The following is a 17,328-nucleotide window of genomic DNA, read 5'->3' on the forward strand; positions in this document are numbered from 1 at the left end:
GGAGCAGAGCACATTGTGTATTTCCCCTCCTCCCCATCCCATTTCATCAGTGCTGCTGTAAAATGATCCGGCTGTCTTAGAGAACAAGGGGTTTTTTATGGGTATGGTTTTAGGAGCTGATCTCCTTTCAGATGCACTCTCAGCAGTTTAAAACACACTTGGGAGAACTCTTTATAAACCTGTGACTTGGCATGGGAAGTCTGTGCTGATAGTCCACTAATGTTGTAAAAGCAAGTGGTGGGTTTTTTTTTCCCCTCTAAATATATATAATTTAAAATAGTTTCAAGAATGCTTTCTGTTTTGTCATGTAATTTGAAGTTTGAGGTTTTAAGGTACTGCTTTATGTTTTAAGACACACCTTTATGCCCAATAATATATAAGCTGCATTTTCTATATGTCTATTACATTAGTAGTATAGTGTAACTGTGCTTACATAGGAACTGACAAGTGTAGGAGTTGACAAGTGGACATCTGGAAAGACAGGAGCAAAAGAAAGAAATCCAGCAGCTGAAGCTGAAGGAAGGTGTGTAACTAGGCCAAGAACTGTGAGGTTAGTGGGGAATATAGCAGCAAAGAGGAATAACGTGCTGAGAAATTCAAGATAAGAACAGAAGCTGGGTGGGAGGAGAACAGATTTGTTTTATTAAGTTAGTATAATCAAGAGAAAAATAGAAAATACCTTCCCACAAGGCAGGTTTTCTTTGCTGGGGTGGTGGCGGTTTGCTCACTTTATGAATTTTATATATAGATGCTAAATAAAGGTGCTAAATTTGAAAGCAGACAGTTGTATTTGAGTAGCCGTATTTTCATACAGGCTGCTGGATGCTGAGGCAGAGTAAAGTCTAAGGCTTAAAGCTATTGCAAAAGCTCGGTGCAAGTCCACATCCACACAAGTGAGAAATCACCTCTACAACCTCCATCTACCTTTTAATTTATATGGATTATCCTACGTAAGGTATCTGATAGTAACCTTTAACTGAAGCTCAGAGGCAGAACAGTGAGGATAAAAGAAAACATTCTCTGCAGATTTTCTCAGCTGAAGTGCAGGGAGCAAACTAACATTGAGTAGTTTTGGTAGGCTGGGCATGTTGCACAGTCAGCTTCTCATTAAATAGGATTTTTGTTTTTAAATTAAAATATATATATATATAAAGGTTTAAGTAAGTGTTTTCAAATCCAGAAGTGACTGAGGGTTTGTGGACAAGTAATATGTTGATTAGGTAAGCTGTGGAATCATGTATTGGCTAGCACATTGCCTTGGCCACGTTACATGTCCTCACACAGCTGTACTCAGGCGTAAGCTCAGTGGAAAAACCTATATTGAAAGTAAGGAAGTTTTAATTACATGACTTTTGCTATTGTTCTGTATTACATTTTCTTCTTCAGAAGCCCAAGGGCAGGGATTCAGAAGGCACTCTGTTTTTCTGCTGCTCTCCTTGGTTTAAGTTCCAAGGAACTTGCTTGAATTTTTGCATGTTATCATACACTTTAACTACGATTAGATAAGAGAATTTGGTGGAGACATCAGTAGTGTCCCTCAGTGTCTCATCATTTCAGCTCAGTGAAACATTGCTGGCACGACACCAGTAGTGCTGATGTGGAAGAAAATGAGAGCTTCTAAAGTGTCAGCTGTCCTTTGTAGACCATACAGCTCTGTCTGGTGTTATCTAAGGCAGGGTTAGAACTGCTGATGCACAGCTTCGTGTGAGAACGTGCAAAGAAAATGTGTACAGTGACCAGGAGAGGTAACAACGATGCAGCCTCCTCAGTCCTGTAGTCCCCTTACAAAAAAGAAAGTGTTGGGCCTGATCTTGAAATCGTTTTGTGTTTTCTGAAACCTTTCTGATTTCATTCTCTCTTGACTCCAGAGGAACTGCTAGCACAAGCTAAGGCTGGCTTCTTGGCAGCTGAGAAACAGGGACAAGGGAGCAATAAAATGGAAGCATTCATTTCACTCTCCACATGCTCTTAACCTCCTGCTGGAATGTAGCTCCAGCTCCACTGTATGGCCAAGCAGTGTCCCAAGGCTGCTGGCAAGGAATGGGATTTTAATCATAAAATTCCTGTTTGCAAAAGCTGAATATGTATGTGCTTAATTAGCATACTGTTTAATTCCTTTCCCACTCCTCATTATTGACCAGCTCCCTTATGGGGCAGCTTGAGGCAGACTCAACTTTCTTGCATTGCAGCAATTGCCTTAAGCAGACATTCTGCTGCAGAGGGTCTTCAGTCAGGATTTGTGCTGAGATAAACTGACAGAGATCCAGAGTGAGTCTGATGAATATGATTTAATTATGGAGAATAGCAACTGTGCACGATGCATGCAAAACTCTGATTTCTGCCAGCCTACCCCTGTTTCAGAGATGCTGGAGACTAACAGAAGAGGAAGCTTATTTCTCCTGTCTCTGAGGCACATTCCAGGGTTGCTTTAGATGGCTGGTTACCCTTCTGTTGAGGGGGAAAAGAAAAAAATCAGAATTTATATTACACGGAAAATAATTTAGAGTGGAAATTAGAATTTTCTTCTAGCAAATAACTTGAAGAGCCTTTAGTTGACCACAGTTAAATAATTCCTGGCTGATATGGAAAGAATGGAAGACTTTTGTTTACTGTGAGTGATGCTTATGTGTGGAGATATTAATTGGACAGCCTGGCAGTGCACAGCTTGCCCATAGCAAACAGAGGGGTCTGCCTTGAGGGCAGCCAGGTACCATGTATTATCCATTCCATACTCAGCAGCACAGCTTGGGCATTCTCCTGGGCTAACTGTCTGGTATGGGACCTGTGGCTGAGTTTGCTGAACCTTGTCCATGGCATCGTTCCCAGCACTGATGAAGTACTGGAGATAGGATACTTTTCATAGAATCATAGAATTACCCAGGTTGGAAAAAAACCTCGAAGATCATCAAGTCCAACCACAACCATAGTACCCTAACTCTAACAACCCTCTGCTAAACCATATCCCCGAGCACCACATCCAAACAGCTCTTAAACACATCCAGGAACAGCAACTCAACCACCTCCCTGGGGAGCCTATTCCAGTACTTAACTACCCTTTCTGTAAAGAAGTGTTTGACTTGCCAAGCTCTTGCCCAAAGTTAGTGTTACAGGTCAGAAAGCGTTTGGGTCAGAATTAGGGTTTGGGTTAGGAGTTATGGCTAAGGTTAAGGTTAGTATTAGGATTATTTTTTGCATTAGGGTTAGGGCTAGTCAGTGTCCAGATAGAGTTATGAGTTAATGCTAGTTTTAAGGTTAGGGTTTAGTGTTAGAATTAGAGTGAGTGGGTTAGGTTTAGAGTTGGGATTAGGGTCATTAAGGTTAAGTGTTAGGGCTGGAGTGTTAGGATTGACCTTGCCAGTGTCAGGTTTTAGAGGATAGGAGTTCTGGTTCTAGCTAGCATTAGGGTTTAGGGTTAGTGATAGCATTAGGGCTATGTTTAGGGTGAGGATTAGGGTTTGGTTTAGGGTTAATGTTAGAGATCCGAAGCCCCAACCCACTGAGTTTAGGTGAACAATTCTCTTGACTTGTTGCAGTTTAGATCAAGTAGATTTCTCTCGCAGGGAGAGAAGAAGAATCATTCTGGTACATTTTTGTCTTTTTTTTCCCCTCCTTCCCTCAGATGCTTTTCAAGCAGTTCCATGAATATTAACTTTCAGCTGGCCCCTTGCTGTGACAGATTTGCAGGCACTGCACATGGGCACATGGTCTTGACCCCCAAGAAGCAGAAGAGATGTACAGAGCTTCAGCTCTTTGTGCTGTTGGCTCCCATTCCTGTGATCTCATCTTTCCTTTTCTGTGATATCTCTGCGTGTGCAGGAGTAGGAACCATTGCCTCGGCCAGTTCTTCTGTGGGTTACGTTATTATCACCAACTGTTGGAACCCCGGAGACTGAACCTGCGAGCAGAAACTCTTATGCTTCTTCCCACTGGGGGGAACCAGAGCTTTAACGAATGCTGTTCATCATCATAACACTCTCCTACGATTAAGAAACTGGCACGGGAAAATCCTGCCATCACAAGGAGGCAAGTAATGGTGCTAATGGATGCACAGGTGCGGGCAGCAGTGGCTCCGCTTCACCCACAGACCAGGTGGAGGGAGGGAGGCTGCTCCGAACCTGCTGCCAGCTGGCACGGGGAGCACAGAGCCTGGCACTGACACGGGGACAATGCGGGCACCCCCTGAAGCTTCATTTCCTTAGCAGGGATGGGGTGGCAGCTTTGTGTGCGAAATGGAGCTCCGAGAAGCTGTGCCGATGGAGAATCCTGCGGGTTGACCTGCAAGGAGCGTGTGATAGCAAAATGTCATTATGCACGTGTCAGAAAGCTGTTCTCTACTTAATTTTTCTCTATCAGTTTCCGTGTTTTTTTTAGAAGCCTATAAATGGTTTGTACCAGTCATTATTTGGGGAAATGCATTAAGAGATCTCACCTTAACAGCCCACGATGAACTCAAAGCTCCCTCATAGGGCACTTCGCCCTTCATTAACACCACTGCATCACGCCCTTTGCCGTGCGTGGCAAACCCCTTTCTCTCTTAGGACTGAGATGTTGTGCTTCTTCGTTCCTGGATGGGGACACGAGCCGGGACAGCGGAGGGTACAGCGGGGGGTCCGCTGTGGGACTTGCATCATGACGTCACCCTGGGAGGGGCTGTGACGTCACGGGATGCAATGCTCGTCGGGGCCGGTGATGTCATACCGGGCAGAGAAACGTGCCTTTTGTTTTGCTGGAAAAAACGGCTTTAGGAGCTCTGCCCAGCTCTTTAAATACCATCATATTCTTTCTTTTATTTCCCCCCGACTGCCGTAGCGTCAACCCCGACTCGATGATCTCCCAAGGAAGTTATCTAGCTTTTCAACCACGCCGCTGAACTTTTATTTCACCCCTTTAGCAAAGAGGCGTTCGTCCAAATTAGCTCCGGGGTTCCGTTCTCCCTTCGGCCGGGAGCTCCTCATCCCCTTCCATCCCGTTTCATCACCGGGGCCGCTCCCCTCGAGCCCCGTCACGCCTTCAGAGCAGCGCAAAGCCCGACCCGGCCCCACCGAACCCCGCACCCCGCTCCAGGCCCGGGGAGCTGCGCCGGCCCCTCCCGGGGGTGGGGGGCGGAGCGGGGCGGGGCGGGGCGGCTCCTCCCCGCCGACCCGGGGCCGCTTTCGGAGCGGAGTCGGCGGGAGAGCGGCGCCCGGCGGGGACAAAGCGGAGGAGGTTGGGCTGAGTCGGGAGCTTCCGCAACAGGTCCCGGCCCGGCACGCTGCCGCTGCGGGCGGCGGGGCCGCTACTGACCGTCCCCATGCGGTTCGGCTCCAAGATGATGCCGGTGAGCGCCGGGGAAGGAAAGTTGGAGCGGGGCAGCGGGAGGGAGAGAAAATGGAGCCGAGGAGGGGGTGGGGGGCGAGCCTGCCTTCCTCTGCCCTCTTCTGGCCACGGGGCTGCGGGTGGGGGCTTCCCATCCCCCTTCACTCCTTCTACTTTTTCTTGCTTTTCCCTTTTAGTCTTGCTTTTCCCTTTTAGTCTTGCTTTTCCCTTTCTTAATTCTTTCCTTTCCTTTTCCTTTCTTTTCTTCCCTTTCCCAGCTTTCCCTCGCTCACTTCGGGCCCAACCCGTCAGACGGGCTCTCTGGATCTCAGCCAGCGCCGGGGGGGGATCGGGCCCCACACCGCCACCGAACGTCCCCCCGCCCCTTTGGGGCCGCCCCGCGAGCCGCCCTCTCCGCTCCCCGCTTTACGTGTCTTTTGTGACGATTTATGGCTTTAAAGTTCTCTTAAGTTGGCTCGAAACGCGCCGCGTGTGTGCGGGGGGTGGTTTTGTTCGGAGCTGTGGGATAAAATGGTGTCTTAGGGCCGGGCCCCTACCGCTTCGGGCCGGGGACTCAGCAAGTTTAGCGCCTGCTTATTCCTTAATGAGGGAGCTTCCACATGGTCCCACTGCGCACAGACTATTGTGGGCATGGGGAACCCCTGCGGAGCACAGTTTAAGACAAGATAGAATGGCCACAAGTCGTGCCAGAAAGGGTTCAGGTTGGTTACTAGGCACAAAAGAGTAGTGATGCATTGGGACAGGCTGCCCAGGGAGGTGGTGGAATCGCCGTCCCTAAAGATGATCAGGGACTGTGGAGATGTGGCACTGAAGGATGTGATTTCTGGGTGTGGTGGGGGTGGGTCAATGGTTGGCCATTATGATCTTAGTGGTCTTTTCCAACCTGAACGATTCTGTGATTCTTAAGGGGCGTTTCCAGCTGAGCTCTGGTAGGCAGCAGGGATGGATCTGTGCTGGAAGGCTGATGGTGCTGGAGTGTGCTGTGACTGCCTTGTTTTCTATCAGCGTGAGGCTCTTCCCTGAAATTAGAAGGAAGTAATGAGCAATAATTTAATCTCACCCAATGTTAGCGAGGGCTGGTTGACTTTATTACTGTAACTAATGATGGAGGAATGGGCAACGTGCAAGTTTAACTACGGATGGAACAGCCAACGTGTTGTGCAATTGTGGTACTGTCTACATGTGAAAACAGAAAGAAGTGGAAAATAGATCAATCCATTACTTAACTGAGCCAAGTAACACCCAGGTGTTTGGGCTCATTCAGTATGGAGAAGTCTCAGGGGAGACCCTACTGCTCTCTATAACTGCCTGAGGAGTTGTGTTGAGGTAGGAGTCTCTTGCTCCCAGGTAATAGCACCAGGCTGAGAGGTAATGGCCTTAAGTTGCACTAAAGGAGGTTCAGGTTGGATATTAGGAAGGGTGCAGTGGCACAGGCTGCCCAGGGAGGCTGTGGAGTCACCATCCCTGGAGGTGTTCAAGAACCATGGAGATGTGGCACTGAGAGATGTGGGTTAGTGGGGATGAGTTGGCCATGATGATCTTAGTGATCTTTTCCAATTTTAATGAGCAGTAAATTTTAATTAGCAGTAAAATCTCCCAGAGGTGCTATTGCTGGTCTGTTCCACGTCACTGAGCTCAAATGGAGGGGGGAGCAGCCATGTCTCATGGGCCATGCAGGTGGCAGGAGCACTCTGCTTGCTGGCTTAGGCTTTCCTTTGTTTGATGACTGATCTTAGTAACAAATCTGTTTTCTAACTCATAAACAAGGGGGTGGCTGCAGCCTTTTCACATCACACTTACTGCGAGTAATGGAAGATCAGTGAGAGCTGAATGTTGGTAAGAAGAACTAAAAATACAAGCATTACAAATCTTACTACTTACCACCTTTAAAATGAAAACACAGACCCACTCAAACTGAGTTTTGAGATGGGACTTGTGGGGCTGGTGACCCCAGATAGGAAACACAAGTGTTGTGAGCCCAGCAGGAATTCACCTTTGGACTGGTTGCCAATGAAAAGCTTGGAAACTGCTGAAACAGCACAACAGCTCACACTCTTTGGAGACTTCCCTGAAATTGGAGTGTTTTTGTGCTGGTAATAGCAGCTAGGCACTAAAAACTGCTGCTCTAACCATATGTCAAGACAATGTGATTAGAAGTGTGCATAGGAACGTAATAAGAGACAACTTGCTTGTAGCTGTGCTGATGAAGGTAATAACAGGGTTAACGCTGATGTGCTGGGAGAAGTTCTCACCTTTCATCTGCCATAGGCTTGTGGGAGTGTGACTGGTTCTGTTAAGCGGTGAACAGGAGCTGGAAACACCTTCAAAAATAGCCTATTTTTCTGCAGCATAATTGGTCTCTCTCCTAATTTTACACTATTACCCTAAAGATGAGCATGCATTGGGAAATAATTTGTGTCATTATGCATACTGGATATATTTAGTGGGAGGTAGCACAAATGGAGTTACCTTTTAGTGTCCAGTGAAGTTTTTAGATCACCCCCTCCCCCCACAATGATCTGGGCAAGGCTCCATGTTACAGTTTGTCTCAGTGCCTTGATATCAGGATGGTGAGTTCAAGCAGATACGTTGTTAGGGAGAAACTGGGAAAACAAAGAGTTCTTACATTCCTACATTAGTTTTGCCATCCGTCATTGCAAATAAGGAGAATTTCTGAAACTGAAATTTCCCAATAACCATGTGTTATTTTCTGAGTAAGGTAATGTGTGCTGTGTGTGTGCGTGTATGTGTGTGATGGTGCTATGGCCTTTGTAAGGGGTCTGTAATCCATTGCAATTGTGTAGAGGGGGCTGTGAGGAAATGGAGTTTGCAATTGGGGTTATAATGCTGCGATGGATACAGTGGGATTTACAGTAGTTCTTATGGGAGCTGTGGGGGTTGCACTGCTTTATAACGGTGTGATGGATGCAAAGGGGTTTGCAGTGGGGTCTGTGGGGTGCAATGAGAGCTCTATGGAGTTTGCAGCGGGGCAAAGCTTTGCAGAGCACATGTGGAGTTTTAGTGGCTTGTTATGGTGGCAGTATAGTGATCTGTGGCATCTCAGCCCTGTTTCTTGTAGCCTGTTAATTACTGAAGCTCTGATCAGGTTTATCAGCCATATAGCACTGCTTTTCTCATCTGCCTGCATGGATTTAGTGCACGGACGGGACTTCAGGCTGGGTGCTTCTGAGCATGTCTTACCTCCTCATTTAAATGAAGTATTTAGTAGTGGCTGTGTATCATTCTAAAGGATTTCCTAGTTAATGTTTTAGAAGTTCCAGCATTGTGACCGTGTTTAAATGATTTAGTGTGGCATTCAGTGTTCAAAGTATGTTGTCTGGAATGCTGAAAAAGGCAGTTTGGGGCAGCTTTCTGACCTCTGTGCTTCTTTCACTTTGCAGTTCTCTTACGCCTTGTGACCTTAATTGTTATTCCTGATAGGAAAACATTATCTCGAGTTCTCTGCCGTGCAGATTTTTTTCCTTTCATGTTGTTACAGCACGATCTTTTCCACGAGCAGTATAAAAAGCTGTTGTTTTCTGAGGTGGCCTTCCGTCTAAAATGTGAGTGCCAAGTGGTGCTGGCTACCTCTGTTTCTGGGTGAGGCTTTTATCGGAAATGGAAGGAAGGGCAGCATTACAAACTCTTACCAGCAGTGGGGCTGGGGGAGGTGGTTCATTCAGCTGCTTCTGATCTGCTCAACAGAGCGGAGTGTGAGTGGGACTCTTGCTTTTACTGCTTTAAGGGCCAGCATGTGCTGTTGTGGCTGGGATGGTGGGTGTGGGGAGGCTTCTTTCCTCTTGAGTGCTCTGGGAGTTAAGAACGCTGATCCTGCTCACAAGGGAATGAGCAAAGAAACCTCTCCTTGCTCTCAGTTTTATTATCTCCAGGCCTGCTTTCTCCTGGCTTAGTCACTTCTGAGTCAGACAACTGTCTTTTTTTGATCTCTGATTCTTAAAGAGTCAGATGATAGTGTGTATAAAGTTCACCAGAAATCCTGGATATCACTGGAAGTGCACCTAATTACCTTAGTCACCGTTGCTCAACTGTCTCAGAAGTTTCACATTCCCCAGAAATGCCTGAGAGGCTGTTTAAAGCATTGTTAGGTAACTCTTTGCTGTAGTTCGGGGACATGGAGATTGCACGTTAAGTGAACTGGGGAAAGAGCGATAATCATGATACCATCACAATGCCGGCCATGCAAAAAGTGGTTTCTCACTTGCTTTTTTCTATTTGCTTTTTGTTAATCATTAATATTCTGCTTTGAGTGCTTAGAATTGGTCACGCCTGCATCCTCACCAGTTTCACCACAGTTCACACACCATTATGTGTGTGTTTAAGCCAATCTCTGTTACGTATAAATGATGAGCCCTTTGTGTTTCAGTGCTGTGACATCTATGCCAAGAATTTCAATGGTGAGATGGTAACATTATTTTGGTAGTAGTTCCTTCTTTACTGCAGCGATGCTTCCATGTCTTCCTTCCTCCTGAGCTTTTGCATGGCTGTATATGGCACTCCAGCTTGCGTGGGCATCTATTTAAAAGCAAAAGGGAGATGAGGGGAACTCCTCTGTACTTCTTCACCTTTACGTAAATCCTACTTTTAGATTCTTTATATTTATCATACTTTTGCAAAATAAAGCATATGAATGTCAGTATCGAACATGCTGCAGTTATCCATGTTTCTGCATTGTTCTCTGTTTATAGTCCCCAGGCTCACCTAAGAGTTTCTGATGTAACTATTTTGAGTTGTTTAATATCGAAATCTGGTCTCTAAAATGCCAGATCAGAGCATTTATTGAAGGGAACCAGAGCTGCAGGGAGGTTAAGCAGCTTGTTAAAGGTCATTCAGTGAATTCAACCTGGGATCTGGGAGATGGGATTCCCGTAGGGTCAAACCCACTGGTATGCTGTGGTGTGGTATTCCAGCTGCACTACAGTCCTGTCACACCCAGTTTAAGAGTTAAATGAGCTAATGTAGGGTAACTGTGTCTCCCCAGCACCTTCATCTCCTGTGCTGTGGTTCTGTAAAGTCAAAGAGCCTGAGGGTGGTTCGTTGAGAAGAGACTCTAAAATAGAAGGTTGTTCACACATCTTTTGTGTGTGTATGAAGTGGGTATTTGCTGTTCACTGATTAAGACCTATCTTGGGTGTAAGGAATTATACTTGTTTTTTCTTTTGGTGTTTTTTTCTCAAGCTAAGAGGCTACCCTTGTCTTTTTATACTTTTATTTTGTGAGGTTTAACTGCTTAAGGAGCAATTTAGATCTTGGCTTAGATTACCGGTTTCCCTCAATTGTAATGAGGCGCTGAATCCCACTGTTCCTTAAAACTGAAAGCTAAGGCACATTCTCAGGAGTTGTGTATTTTTCTTGAGTTTCCTTCTGCTCTATAAAAGAGGGAAATTATGTTTTCTTAAATCTTTCTCAGAGAGGTTTTCATAATTCTGTTGTTGTTATCCCGTCTGAGTCTTACACTGCACTGAATGTGCTGCAGGGTGAATCAGGAGCTGGGAGGCCACACACAGCTACTGATGCAGAGCATCCCTCTTGCAAAAGCTGAAGTTGAGCAAACTGGTTGGGCCAATAAACCATACAAAAACATCCAAAAAAAGGATCTTAATACTTGTAGCTGGGACTGTTCTTAGGCTGCTCCTAGTATATCTGTGTATAGTTATATATTAGTGATAATTTCCTTGCTGCTTCGAAGTGGTGACTTGTCTGTGTCCAGACCTCTCTTCACTCTGCTCTCATCCCACGTGAGTGTACTCCCCCATATGCAGAGCCTTACCCAGACTGGTATCAGGGTCATGCAATGCAGTGATCCGTAGCTCCTGCCCTGCCTTCTCTGGGGAAGTCTTGGAGCATTTAAAGGCTGGGAAAATCCTTACAGGGATGGGATTCCCACAGCTTGCCTCTCAGCATCATTAAGTGTTGCAGGAGAGCCTGTCTGAATTAGCAGGGAACGTGGCTGATTTCTGCTTGCAAAAGAAGAGCTTGGGTGGAGAAAGAGCTGTTCCTAAGTGGTGAAAGGCAGGTTGTACAGGGGCCAGGTGAAACACTCCAGGCCTCTTGGAGAATGCCACGAAGCTTCTTGTGAGATGCCAAAAATGGCAAAGCAGCACTGACTCAACTCCTGCTCTGGGCTGAGCAAACCCAGGGACCTCAGCCACCCCTCACACACCTTGCCCTACAGACCCTTCCCCATCTTCATAGCTCTCCTTTGGGCTCTAGTTTTGTCTGATTTGTGAGCACTATCTGCCTGGCCTGCATCTCTTCCCTCTCTCACGTGTGGCTCTATGGTGTGTCTTGCAGCTTTCTGAGGAAAGATCTTGCTACATGTAAGGTTTGTGCAGGGAAGCTATGGAAACAGCACTGCATGCCTACTGCCTCAGCAGCATTGTTCCTGTGCTATCATACATAGGTCCTGCCCACGAGGCCTTTCTACAGTGTGGTTTCCTATTATTGCACAAAACCAGCATTACTTAGGGTGCTTCTCTTGCAAGCAGCCAATAGTGATGTTGGGAAAGAGAAAATGTATTCTACCTCCAGGGAAGCTGAGTGACTGACCAAATAGAACTGGGCTGAGAGGAGCATTTTGTGGAATTCTTCAGGCAAAAGAAACCTGTTGCCTAATACAAATGTTGATTTTAATGAAGCTTCTCTTTCCTTTGTTTATATCAGTACCAGTAGCTGTGACATCACCTTGGTGACTACCATTTTACATGCAGCCATCTGTGCGGATCTCTGTCGTGACTTTGGTTATGGCAGCATGCAGAGCCACTCAGCAGGCCAGCTGCTTTGCTCTGATGAACTCCCTTCCTTGGCTTCTCAGCTGGTGTCTTTATAGAGCTTGGTACTGCCTAGGAAGTGCCCCTGGGAGCAGGTGGTACTCAAATAAAACCTGTCAGACAGTGATCAGCTGCACAGTCTGCCAGCCTTCTGCAGCTCCTGGTACAGGAACTGAGTGTTGCTGAGGGAAGTTAAAGCATGTCAAGCTTTTACAGGAACAAGGGTTAGTTCAAGCAGGATACTTGGTGTTGAATTGGCAGGGCTGGGTTTCTACTTCTGTTTCTACTGTAGTGGGGAAGTTGCACATATCCTCTTACAACGTGATTGACTAGACCATCTGACCAGCCATTGTTTCCCATACTGGAATAGCCCCAATCATTCTCTTTTTGCTTGCAAAGTAAGAGCAATCCATCTGTTGTGGTGCAAGAGTTCAGTGTGTCTTCTGTGCCAGTTGAATGTATGCCACTGTAGTGCAACGTTATTCAGTATCTGTGCGATTCCTAATGACTTCCTGTGTGTTTGCAGCCCAGAAGTGGTAGGACAAAAGTTCTTTTTGGCTTTAAACAGTATCTTCAGTTGTTGTCAAACAGATCTGATCACCAAGCATGGACATTTCCTGGTGGTTGTCTCTGACACTGCTGGTGGCTGTGTTGTCAGCCTCCATTACCGTGGGCAGGTTGTTTTCAGTGCACTGTCAGTCATCTGAGTTGGACACGTGAACTTCAGAGCACACTTCCATCATAACAGAAACACATTCACACCCAGAACTGGTGGTAAATTGGAAAGGGCTGCCCTACTGTAAGGATATGGTGTGATGTTACACCTAATTAATTTAATAGTAGGATGCTGCTCAGATGGATGCCTTTGTTCTTTTGATTCCCACCTCCACCCAAAGCCACGTGCCCTTATAGCTTCCCAATGAATTTAGCAAGGAGTTGGGTGATGACTGATTGGAGGAATAACCACCTACTCTACAGGCAAAAAAGGAACAAGAAAGCTCGTGCAATGGTGGTGATTTGCCGCTTGTGTATGTCATCTGAGCTGGTGGGGAAGGGCACGACTGTTGTCTGTGGAGATTCACCATTTAGGTGGGCTGAGCTGTAGCAGTCAGATGATGCCGCGTGCTTTCCTTGAGTTCCACATTGTCTTGGGAGGATTTCTCCACCATTTTTAGGTATCCTCACTCACTGCAAGGATGAAGTTGGACTAATGCAGATGTATTTTTTTCTGATGAGTGAGAAATTCATGCAGCAGGAAGCCTTTGCTTCCTGGAGGTATGTATGCAGGGAGCCAGAGTTCACTCTCAAAGCAGTAAAACATGCAGACTACTGTGCTGTGGGGCCTGAAGTTTCTTTGTTTCCCTTTTTGCTTGTCCTGGAGGTAGATGGCTGAACAGCCTGGACTGGAGCAGCAGCATAAAGGCGATGTTTACCAGGTGCTTAAACGTGTGTCATTGTTTCAGTTGCCTGAAACAGTGTGGCTGCTGAGCCACCTCTGCGAGCCATGGCGTGGTTTGTCAGGCACCTTTCATGGAGGGAGGACTCGGGTGTTGGCAGCTGTTCTCTTAGAGGAATGACTAACGCGATGGAAGGAGTGGTGTTTTCAAAAGTGTTTGGCACTCATCTCGATGAAGTTGAAGTAAACTGGTATTCCATGCCTTTTTCTCAACTTGCTACGTAATTTGCTTTAACAGGAAATCACAGCACTTCAGTTCTCTTGCTCAATTTCTCGCTCTTTTTTTGTTTGTTTTTAAACTACTTGAGATAAAATCTCATTAAAAAAAATGTTCCTCCTTTCTACTTTGATACCGTGCCTCCCTCGTGGGTGCTCCCGGAGCTGCTGGTAAGCAGGAGGTAATAACTGAGCTTGGTGTGTGGGTCGGGCACGTGTTGTGTGACAAACATCAAGTTTGACCTGTGTGCCCTGGTGGGCTGAGACACAGTGCTCCTGGGTGTGAACGCTGAGTGTCTTTTCATCAGCAAGATCATTACGTGTTGGCTAAAAGAATCAAAAACTGGTATTTATAAGTGCGAGAACACACATTGGTGCCTTACCCTGCAGGCAGTGTGGTGTGGGTGGTAGAGCTGCCAGGTTGCTGTGACAGCCTGGGCTGCTGTGGTGTAGGTTGTTTAATATGCTTTCATCCCTGGTGCAGGTGCAACTTTGTTTATCTCTGTGTTTGTACAAAGCTCGCTTCTGTGGCTACCAGCAGAACTAGGCTTGCTTTTTTCATCATAAGGATGTACTCGCTCTTTAAAGGTCTGTTTTGATAGGGGCAGCTCTCAAGTATCCCAACAGGTAGCACTTGGTATGGCTTCTCATGGGTCTTTAGCTGTCCAGGAGCCTCAGAGAACAGGGTTGCTTATTCCCAGCACGGGCATATCTAGAGCAACAAGAGCAGCTTAGTTTCTTTTTCTTTTTATTTATTTATTTAGTACAAAGACTGCCTCTGGGGTTTGACGCAAGTACAGAAAATTGAGATGATTCAGGCTTAAGTCTTGAGTTCATAACCCCACTCGTAATGCTTGGATGTTGTCTTTAGGCTCTTCTGCGAGGTGTAGCACGTGTCGTGACACTGAAGAATGGGCTGGACTGTAAAGCCAGTGGTGATTCCGGGATCAGGCAGAATGTATGAGCTTTTGTAGCAATTAGGTGGTAGTGTGTGCCTGGAAATGATACTCTTTATGTGTCCCAAGTGTTCGTATCAGTGTTGAATAGTTCAGAGAGAGCCTGACTGAAGGGGCAAATCTCCAAAGACCTGATCCTCCTGTCATTGACTCCAGAAGGAGAAGCAGCTTCAAGCAGGACCTGGCCATGGAATCGCTGTGAGGGGCTGGCTCTTCAATCAGCTTACACATGGATTTTGTGAAGTATCTAACAGTGTGGGACTGGTGCTGTGGGGATGGGGTGTAGGGAGAAAGCTTTGAGTGGGGAAAGGGGAAGAATACTTGAGGGGAATGTAGGAGGGAGAGGAACTTGAAAGCTTCGATAGTAATGGGAAGAGGCCTGTGAACATGCTGCTGTGTGGTACAATGTGAAGAACATTGTCGGGATTTGTTTACACTGAATTCCTAGAGTTGTTTGACTAAACTGGTGTAAATCCAAGTGTGGATTCAGGTCTGAACAGAATCAGCTATACACGATGTGTTAGTTAATGAGGGTGCTCAGTGAAAGGCTGTGGTTTCCTGTGTAAGTTTATTGAAAGCAGTTTTGCTTCTCTCTTAAAACATATGGGCCAGTTTGTTAGAACATTTCCTTCTACGGAATGCTGGTGTTGGGATAAATACCTGCACTGTCAATGTGGCTTTAAAAGTTCCCTTTGAGCTGAGATGCTCTTTGCCTTCAGTGATATGTTGTGTCTTGACCCTCCTGAGTTTTGGTGTTCATCTGAAATATACAATTGGAATTGTTTGCCCAGAACCTTTAGGCTGTCTGGCCTGTGTGGGGCCTATTGCTCTGTTCTCATGTCCAAGGATGACAGGGGAAAAAGAGTCAGGAAAATGTACCTTGGATGCAGAGTAGAAGTCTTAGCTGAGACAGATGTTTTCTTAACGACCTTGTGTATAATACCCTGCAGAGGGAGGAGGATGTAGACTGGGAACCTTCTGTTTACCAGTCATGAGTTATGTCTGATGGGTTCTTCAAAAACGATACAGCTAAGCTAGGATGGTGATGATGATAGTCTGTGAAGTTTGGCAGGAAGGTTGAAATTGCACCTTCCTCATCCGTAGGCCTGATCCAGAACATTGAGTTTTGTCTTTGGCGCTGCTGTCTGTGAAGTAGGTGGATCGCAAACCATCCATTAACTGCAGATGGTGGCAGTGCTTGGCCAGAACTGTCTATTTTCCTTTCAAGTCTTCAAATTCCCATAATGATGATTCAGATGTGTGTCTATGGGAAGCTGAAATATGGCAGAGTCTGAGGTTTGTGCTATAGCTGTTATCCAGTGTACTATTTATTGTATTCCAAAAGCAGATGGCTTTCATTCTGTTGAGGATTAAAAAAAAGGGGGGGAGGGGAGAAGCTTCTTCTTTGCTGTTTCCCATTCTCATTTTCCTGGCCAAAAGTGCTTACAGATGTTTTAAATGCTGGAAAAACTGACATCTTTACTAAAGATAAGTTTATTGTGTATTTAAAAGTGATCTATGCGGGGAGAAACTGCCGTGCCTTTGAGAGTAGAGGCCAAGTGCTGTTTACTCATGTGATACAATTGAAAGGAAAAAGGGCCGTTCTTTATGTAGACTGGGAATAATTTGAACAATTCTACAGTGCTTCCTACAGTACTCCACCTACCTTGCATCATAACTTCCTTTCTCACACTTATGGCCGAGAGCCAGTACAATATAAACGGAGTAGTGTGCTCTGCAGATGAGACAGAAGGAACCTAACTCCGTGTATTTGGGTGTGGCTATAGGTAAATATTAAACTTCACTCTGTGTTTCTGTTGGATGCAGCTTTATTGAGCAGCTGGTTATGAGGAAAATCAGGGTTAGTAATCGTCCTGTGCGCCTGTCTCCCAGTAAGTCTATTATATAATCTTTTGCTTCCCTTAATCTTTTGCTTACCTTAATCTGCAGGTACAATAAGTGAATGTGTTGCCTACGGAAGGACTGTTTTAAGGTTCTGAGGGACTTCATGTGACAGGCTCGCTAATTGACTTTATTGAGGTATACTTTACAGGTCTTAATTTTTTATTGTAACTGTGTAGCGGTTTTGAATGCTGTTTATTAGAAGATGAAAATCTGCCATCGCGCAGACTGTCTTCTGTTGTTTAAGGAGTTGCATCAAGTCAGCAAAAATATCTATTTTAGTGTCTGATTTCTTCGTGTCTGCCTAGGAAGCTGCAGCGTCAGTGCTCCCACTAGGTAAGCTGCTTCCTTTCAGAACTCTTTGTTTGAGGGCTTTTTGTACTTATCCAGAGAAAAATCACTCATTGTTAAAACTTTAGATATCGAGTCCGTGGGTGGAATCAGTTATTTCTCATTTCTTTCATCTGTACTTAAAATTTGAGAGTTAATTTTAGCACTGCGTGATTTTTGTGAAGAGTAGATGATCTAAAAATATGCTTTAGTTTGGGATCTAAACTGTGTTGTTGTAATTCTCTGTCCCACGCACTGTTCCGAAAAAAGGCCATTTCTCATTTGAAACAATGGCTTTTTGGAACAGAACCCTACTGCTGCTGTGTAACTGTGCTGGGGAGCAGTCATTGAAGGGCGTGCAGCG

At 45.7% G+C, this 17,328-nt stretch overlaps 1 protein-coding gene across 1 annotated transcript in view; it reads left to right on the plus strand.

Moving 5' to 3' along the window:
- The first annotated feature begins 5,122 nt into the window (after nucleotides 1-5,122).
- TP53BP2 (tumor protein p53 binding protein 2) overlaps nucleotides 5,123-17,328 on the plus strand; it is a 37,503-nt gene continuing 25,297 nt past the window's right edge. The window contains exon 1 of the mRNA XM_015857229.2: nucleotides 5,123-5,317. Within this exon, the coding sequence (XP_015712715.1) occupies nucleotides 5,291-5,317 (27 nt within the window). The 5' untranslated portion in view covers nucleotides 5,123-5,290. The remainder of the gene's footprint in view (nucleotides 5,318-17,328) is intronic.

This window comes from Coturnix japonica, chromosome 3 (assembly GCF_001577835.2).
Source record: "Coturnix japonica isolate 7356 chromosome 3, Coturnix japonica 2.1, whole genome shotgun sequence".
Lineage (NCBI taxonomy): Eukaryota > Metazoa > Chordata > Aves > Galliformes > Phasianidae > Coturnix > Coturnix japonica.